The 8,388-nt window shown below is 33.8% G+C and overlaps 1 protein-coding gene across 5 annotated transcripts; it reads left to right on the top strand.

The window, feature by feature from the left end:
• The first annotated feature begins 1,430 nt into the window (after window positions 1–1,430).
• Window positions 1,431–7,208, top strand: LOC128206135 (failed axon connections homolog). 5 transcript variants are annotated; one of them, XM_052908406.1, is made up of 8 exons: window positions 1,431–1,538; window positions 1,998–2,230; window positions 3,932–4,064; window positions 4,800–4,913; window positions 5,282–5,364; window positions 6,093–6,289; window positions 6,494–6,613; window positions 6,843–7,208. In XM_052908406.1, the coding sequence occupies exons 2-8, from the start codon at window positions 2,112–2,114 to the stop codon at window positions 6,932–6,934; spliced, it is 858 nt and encodes a 285-aa protein (XP_052764366.1). In that variant the 5' UTR covers window positions 1,431–1,538; window positions 1,998–2,111; the 3' UTR covers window positions 6,935–7,208. The 5 variants fall into 5 exon arrangements, with proteins under 5 accessions (XP_052764366.1, XP_052764365.1, XP_052764368.1 ...); XM_052908405.1 differs by having other exon boundaries at window positions 1,509–1,534; window positions 1,765–2,230; XM_052908408.1 differs by lacking the exon at window positions 1,431–1,538 and adding an exon at window positions 1,590–1,639 and having other exon boundaries at window positions 1,994–2,230.
• The last annotated feature ends 1,180 nt before the right edge of the window (window positions 7,209–8,388 follow it).

The following is an 8,388-nucleotide window of genomic DNA, read 5'->3' as shown; positions in this document are numbered from 1 at the left end:
TAAGTTTTTTAACGTTTTGCTTTATCGAATAATGTAAATTCTAATTTGTAAAATCATAACAATGTCGGAAATGCACACGTTATATTATTATTAACCACCTACGATCAACTATTAACCAACTTTGTTAACGCTGCTCCTACACTGTACGTGCTTTATGGGCTGGACTTTGATCTATGACCTTAAGTCAACCCTCGGATACTATTATGTTAATTCTCTCACATAATCCATACTAACATAACACTTCGGCTATAAAGTCAAATCAGCACATTGAAATGTGATTTTAAGGTAAATTAACAACAACCATACAATTTTTGAAAAAGCATGCCTGCCGCAGGCGCTTAGTGTTCCGTAAATGGTATTAATACCAATACAATGATAGATTCATGTTCATGTAAAATTTCAGGAGCTCCTAAGGTTCTCTGCTACTGCTTCAAACAATTATCAACAAAATTATCTACATTCCAAAGGTTCCCCGAACAAACAAAATCTGCATTCAAAAGTACAAAATATACAACCAATACAATGTATTGTAATGAAAGTAATAACATTTTTGTATTTTATTTTGTACATAGGTAAACATTTTGCCAAGAATGAGTTAAACAATATAAACCAAACTTGTGCCAAATTATCAAACTAAGCCTTATATCAGTTTGCTATCATAAAATATTGGGGTTATATAAGAGGTTAGATTAAACTGAATGTTGAAATATTGCAGAGACACACAATCTCATTACAAAACTCCATAAAGACGTTGCGTTCAAGCCAAGGGTGAAACAGTTGCAAGATAAAGGAGAACATTATTGTTTATCAGATATACTGACGTGTGTGAATTTTGTGCAGTTTTAATGAAAATTTGATAATAAAATATAGTTATGTTAAATACAGTCAGATGATACTATTCCAGTTCGATTTTTAAATCAGACACTCTCAATTCCGTTTACTGGTAGAATTACTTAAACGTAAAGTAAATGGAGAGCATAAACACTTAGACATTCAGATGCTGGAATAAATCAGTATTCGTTCGTGTAACCTGAATAATTCCAACCTGCACTTTTGTTTCAGAAAATATATCGAAAATAAAAATGTTTTGTTACCATTCCTCATAAGAAATATCGATAAATATTTCGAAAGCAAAGGAATATCCGGAATCATGAAAATAAAAAAATAGAACTCTCTCGGGCGTTTATACTAGCTAAAGCTTCACTATACAGGTAACATGTTTGTAAATAGAAGGCAGGTAATTAAGAACTGGCAATAACGTTAAGCCGTGTAAATCATTCTTTGTTTCATGCGTGCTAGCGAGTGGTCTTAATTAATTATTTTCGTTTAAACAGACATTTGTGATTGATTTATGATATGATTGCAATTTTAAAACATTTGGGCGGTATATCTGTATTATGCACGTGTTATGGGAATCCGGAAGAAGAAGGCGAGTGTGCATAATAGTATTTGCAAACTGCAAAATGTTGATTTAAAGTGAATATTAAAGTGAAAGATTATACGCTGAATGAATTCTGCTTAATGTCATATTTAAGTAGGTGGTTATATACTAAAGTTATGAATTGGAAAATTGTTGAGCTTAAATAGATATTTTAGAGTTTAATTTTGACAAGCTGAATTGGTGCATTATCAAGTTACAGTATAATATTTATACTCCTATGTGAATTTCATATTTTGAGTATTTAGCTGAAAATTTCAGTTTTTGTAAACATAATGAATTTGCGTTTCAACTTAATTTGTGTACTTCATATATTTTCTATTCAGGATTTTGGGATAACTGGAAGTTGAATATTTGCAAGGGTTTTTAATGATAGTAAATAATATACAATTATATATAATCGACAGTTTTGATCAATGTTATATATAAACGATGCATTGTTTAATGTACGGTTGTTAATAGCTTCTGTATTGGAATACATTATTGTAAAAAGGTAAATAAACAAAGATCGGTTTAATTTAAATATAGCAGTGTTCATTGAATAATATATTACAGGTAGTTGTTTTTAAAAAAAACTACTATGAAAGAAGAATAAGTGGCGCTTAGGATCAAACATCGCACAAGTGACTGTAACTTCAGGCATAACGGTTTGTTAGATTTAACAAGTAGAACTATGGAAACATTACGTGGTTTTCTACAAGACAACGGGAAGTGTTTTCTCACAGTAGCAGTGGTTTTGGGATCAGCCTGGTTCCTATACAAGAAAAAGACGAGACCATCTTACAAGCCAAGGTAAGGCAATTAACCCAGAATGTTTTCATACACTAAATACTTCAAAACATCCGTCTGGCGAAATCACTCTCGCTGATCTTATGTTTTCTTACATGTAGTATGTTATCATAAGTCTTAGTTCAAAGAGGCTTATCAGCATATAACTGAATTAAACAGATCTAACCCTCAGATTTAACATGGTAGGAAAAAAAAACATGGCAATGCGTGACATCAAGCTAACGGACTGTGCAGTCGGACAGATTTTACCGAGGCTGCGTTCTATAACCGAATTATGTATGCCTATCACGCTTACACACATGTTGTCGTTTAACGCAAATAATACAGCATTTCAAACTTGATGACATTTTATTTGTTGGTAATGATTATGAATTAAATTTAATTTCTAGTGAATATTTTCAGTATTGCGACACAAAAGAAAATTTGAATAACGTGATTGGCATAAACTAACATTATCAACTATTACTCGAAGTTTAAAGTCCCCACTATTGATCAAATCTATATTGATGACACTTTCGCAATTTAAAATGAAAAATCGGAGAAAGATTATACATATAATAGATGTTTCTAGTAATACATACCAAACAAGTGCATGTATTTGCGTAAAGCATATATCATATTTTAAAATAATGAACCTCAAATTTATATATTTAAGGTAACGGTCTAATAATTAATTTGCTTATACATTTAGTTGTAAATAGCAACACTTTCGGCTTGAAAAAATGTAATTTCTTGTATTTCATGTATATGCCATTCATTTCGTTAAAATTCATTTTAAATCCAATTGATTGAAAAATAACAAGCTTTGTCTTGTTTCTCCATGGAAATTTTACTTTCTTTCGAAGTTAAGCACCGTTAACTGTACATGTAATTTATTTGATTTAGGCCGTTAGTAAGAAAAATAATAATCCAGCAGAATTTGTATATCAATATCTGGGATATGCATGTATTTTTCTGTCTGATTGCAGGTATATTACTCTCTAAGATATTCATATATGTGTATTTTTTGAATCCAGGTATTGGACTGAAACCAAAGTATAACAACTATAAAAACTTTGCATAGTTCAGACAAAACAAACAAAATAAAAACATATGGTAACATTCTCACTCTTAAATATAGAGGGTGCATCCTGAATCACATTCCGGCACCTGTGATTTAGTTATAACGTACCATCAGCTTTTTAAGCATGGATGTGACATATTAAGACTAAGACTAGGACATTAAATGGACCTTTAAATGTAGGTGTTTTATGGTCGGTCAGCGTTCTTAGACCTTGCGTATAAATCGACGTTTATACAAAAACACGTTCGGAAAAGCAATGAAGCTATGTGAAACTTTAAACCAAAGCAGTATACTTTGAAGTTGATAAGTTTTTAAAAGCAATTTATTTTTATGGTTAGTAAACACGTTTTAACTTGTTTCATGATATAAGATCGATATATGCGTTTTTCCTTTTCATTTCGTTTGAAAATGATTTTTTTTTAGTTGTTGTTTTTTGAAGACCCAAAACCTACAAATCAGCTCGTGCTAAGCATGCAATTCATTTTGGATGGTCTAACTTTGAAACGCCAAGTATGAAGCTTCCAACTTGCTACAATTTAATGAAATTTAAAGTCATAAGATCTATTAGATCAATTATTTACTTAATGGGTATACAGTGCTGAAGTATTTTTCCATTCATATATAAGATTGTACATTTACAGAGTATGTGGCGTGGACTACCCACGTGACGTGGTCATCCTTCATGCGCTACGGCGGGACCGACTCGCCCCGAACCTTGGCCATTTCTGTATAAAACTAGAGACCTATCTCCGGATCAACAAAATACCGTACCAGGTAAGACGCCTGAAGGAACCAATGCATTCAGGTTATATGTTCATATGACTGACTTACTCTGAACTCACCATGCAATGGTAAAATACTGCGTTATACACGCCTATTCATATGACTGACTCATCATTCTTCACCCAACAAGGTAGCCCAAGGCAAAAGTAATATACTACGTTATTAGCGCATGTGTATATGACTGACTCATCATTCTTCACCCAACAAGGTAGCCCAGGCAATGGTAGAATACTACGTTATTAGCGCATGTGTATATGACTGACTCATCATTCTTCACCCAACAAGGTAGCCCAAGGCAATAGTAGAATACTGCGTTATTAGCGCATGTGTACATGACTGACTCATCATTCTTCATCCAACAAGGTAGCCCAAGGCAATATTAGAATACTACGTTATTAGCGCCTGTTCATATGACTGATTCATCATTCTTTACCCAACAAGGTGGCCCAGGCAATAGTAGAATACTACGTTACTAGCGCATGTGTATATGACTGACTCATCATTCTTCACCCAACAAGGTAGCCCAAGGCAATAGTAGAATACTACGTTATTAGCGCATATGTAAATGCAAATTAAGAAAAAAGGGCATTTGCTTGTCTGATGCTTTCATATCTTGTATTACTATGTTGTTTTCTTAGTTTTCCTCAAATTATAGAAAAATACTGCTGACAGTGAAACTGAATCTTATTTTATTAATCAAAATACTTGTAAAACCACTGTTTTCAGTTTGACGGTACTTCAATGCCTCGACCAAAAGAGAAAGTCCCCTGGATTGAATACAACGGCGTGACGATGGGAGACTCCCAACTGATCATACAATACCTGGAGCAAGAGTTTAAGGTAAGCTTTTATAACACCGTGTGTAACTCTCTGAAAAGGCACTGTTGGACTCACAATTGATCATTCAATACCTTGAGCAAATGTCCAAAGTCAGCCATATTCCACCATTCCACCTTAACGTAATGTACACACTGTATCAAGAGTTTAAGCTCAGCGCTTATAACACCGTCACTTATCTCCTGAGTAAGGCACTGTAGCACTCACAACTAATTATACAGCACCTTGATCAGTCAGCTTGTATTACATTGTGGGTTAGCTCTATGTAGACACTCTAGGCCCTTGTATTGGATCGTTTGTATGTTTAAATTTTAAAGTGTTCACGCATTTAATTGTTTGAGAAAACATATTATAAATGTGCTTATCTGCAGGTAAACCTAAATGCCCATCTTACCTCGAAAGAGCGAGCAATAGCCTGGGCTATACAGAAGTGGATCGAAGAGTTCACGTATTGGTGAGTAGGGATATGTCTTATAAATATCATTAATGAATGTCATAGTAATACAATTGAAAATAAACAACAAGCTCAGTAACAAAAGATCAAAATAGACTACAAATAATCAAGACTTGATATTTTCTCTGATTTTCAAATGTAATGGTGTCACAGAGTGATTTTTTCTTAATTTTCATTTTATTTTCATAACGTTAAATGCCAAATGCGATAAGAACTTGAAGGCTAAAATGTTTTGATCTCTTCATACTAACGTTAAAAACGACAAAGACATATACAATTCATTTTTAAATAAGATTTAAAAAAATAGAAGTCAAAAATAAAGAAAACAAGCCAACAGTAGCATCAAACTTTTAAGGAGGAGAACATGTCGTTTTCAGAACAAATCATGTTTAACTACACGAACAAAAATAGAAAATGACATTTCCTTTGATTTAAAATTTAATCATACATACAAATGCATTATTTCTCTCCCAACATTATGTAAAACGTTTTGTACTACATGAGTCATTTACAATGACGCCATATTTAAAATGAAGTAATGTTTTTCTCTTCAAAGGTTGAGTGTTTCCACTTTTAATAACGTCATATTTGTAATGTTGTATATCTTCTTTCCTAACAGGTCGGATTTTAACATTTTTAATAATGTCGTATTTATATATCTTAACATGTTGAATGTTTACAAAGACGTCATATTCAAAATGAGATATAGGAGCTATAATCTTTCACAGGTTGAATGTTTACACAAGATGGGTGATTTTCAATGATGACATGTTCAAAATCCAGTCAACCTGCCCCAAGTACATGAAGATACCAATGCGTAGGAAGGTTCAAAGCATGCTGCATGCGGTCGGCGTTGGTCGTCATAGCAAGGAAGAAGTTCACGCGATGATGGTGAACGATTTAAAACAGTTTTCAGCAATTTTAGGTAAGAGCTTTCATTTCAATTTCAGTGGCTTTGAATGCCTCTTCAAAATTATTATCTATGTTTTACACGACGATTAATAGTAGACACTATTTTTGTCCAAATGTTTCTTAATGCTTCTCTTAAGAAGTTTTGTTCGCAACCTGTGTAAAAGGCGACAACCTATACAACTAGACCCCCTCTGACCCTTGAAATTTCTGCGCATAGGCGATTTGAAGTACGTTATGGGAGACCGGATATGCGATGTAGATTGTGCCGCGTTCGGCATTCTGTCCCAAGTCTACTGGTGTACACCGTCCGCCTGTCCAGGAAACGCCCTGCTGCAAGGTATGATTACCATTTCCAGTCAGGACGGCGAATAATAAAGCACCCAATCAAGGCACACATCCGGTGCATTCCCGATTAAATCACTGCTTGTACACACACTATAAGTAGTTAAAAGGAAAGACTCACGCAGAATTTGTTTAAAAGAGGTATTATACTACTAGTACACAAGTTCTAGTGTAATCCATTCGCTCTGAAGCTGTTTCGATATTGATTTTTTCTTATCTTTTAGGAGGTGAATTAAGAAATGTCACAGACTACATGGACATAATACGAAACGAGATTTGGCCGGATTGGGGAGACATGATAAGCAAGGCTACCTAGAAAACAATGATCATGTGGATTAATATTGGTATTGAGACAACGCATATCACCGTTATTAAAATATTGCCATATGTATGTGTATTAGTTCTTTAAATGTGTATAGTAGTTTAATGTTTGCAAATAAATTATACTCCAAGTTCAATAAAGGTTACATTTGTAAAGTCAATGAATTTAATGCCTTGAAATACGAAGGCAAGTAACTAATACATTTCCGGATTCTGAGCTCGCTCGCAAGAGCTTATATTTTAGTAAATTTACCATCCATAAAGTTGTGTTGTGACATCGTCAAAGACAAACATACCAAACATTGTTTTAGTTATGGTGGTGAGCTGTGTCCTTGCCATAAAGTGAATGCAAACTAATATTTAAGCAACATAGTATTGATCCATTAGCGATCATTGGGTTTTTATCATATGAATCTGATGTGCTGCGTTAAGTACAATGACAGTCTTTTTACAGCACTTTCTTGATGAAATTGTCCAATAGTGATTCAATTGAGAGGGGACGCTACAAGAAGTTGTTGTTCGATCCCCATCATCTTAAGTTTAGCTTAAGATCACAAAACAATTCACTTCACGAACACCAAAAACGAGTACTACACTCGTGAACAACTCATGTTGCTCACTCTGTGAAAAAACCTTGTTCATCCGTGAAAACTCGGTAAACATTGTTTCCGACTCGGATTTGGATCAACCTAACTTACTCTCTCGACCATGAAAGATGGTCGAATCTCGTTATGTCGAAGTCGTTGTGAAGGAAGAAAGTTTGAGATAAAGAACCTTCGACACATCCGAAATACAAATATATAACACCAAACCAACACATGTGAGTCCGAATTATGTTTAATGTTTACATCCGCTATTGAATCGGTCTTGTAATATAGTCCCGTCGTGAAAATAGCAAACTTATTATTGGAAAACAAATTAATTATTTCTGTCAATTTTATTTAATTCACGTTTTTTGATAACACGAACATTTTACGCCTGGTTCTTCTTTTAATAGGTCGACACGAGCAGTGGAACTATCATCTGACATTTAAAAGTTATTATTTTGGTGCCTATATGAGATTGTCATCGAACTAATTAAATCTCCATGTTTTATACATAAACAAAAAACATGAGCTTGAGTAAGGAATGTCTCTTTTTCTTAAAAAAACATAAGCAAACAACTTTAATTTTTTTCACACTTACCAATTATACTCCAAATCATGACAGTTTGTTCGTCATGTGTTTTTATTCGCACTTACAGCTCGATCTGCAGTTCGACATAAAAACACAGAAAATGTTTGAAATTCGACCGCAGGGACTGAAATATGACTTCGATATAGCGAAAACAATCGGGATTGAACAATCGACATATGCGAAATCATTTTATATAGAAAAAGAAGGAATAAATTCGGGACCTGAGAAGGAGTTCGACATAACCGAACAATGGAGATATCAGAGATTGACATA

The sequence above is a fragment of the Mya arenaria genome, chromosome 10 (assembly GCF_026914265.1).
Source record: "Mya arenaria isolate MELC-2E11 chromosome 10, ASM2691426v1".
In the NCBI taxonomy this organism is placed as follows: domain Eukaryota; kingdom Metazoa; phylum Mollusca; class Bivalvia; order Myida; family Myidae; genus Mya; species Mya arenaria.
The sequence above is the reverse complement of the archived record's forward strand: the minus strand, read 5'-3'. Positions and strand labels throughout refer to the sequence as shown.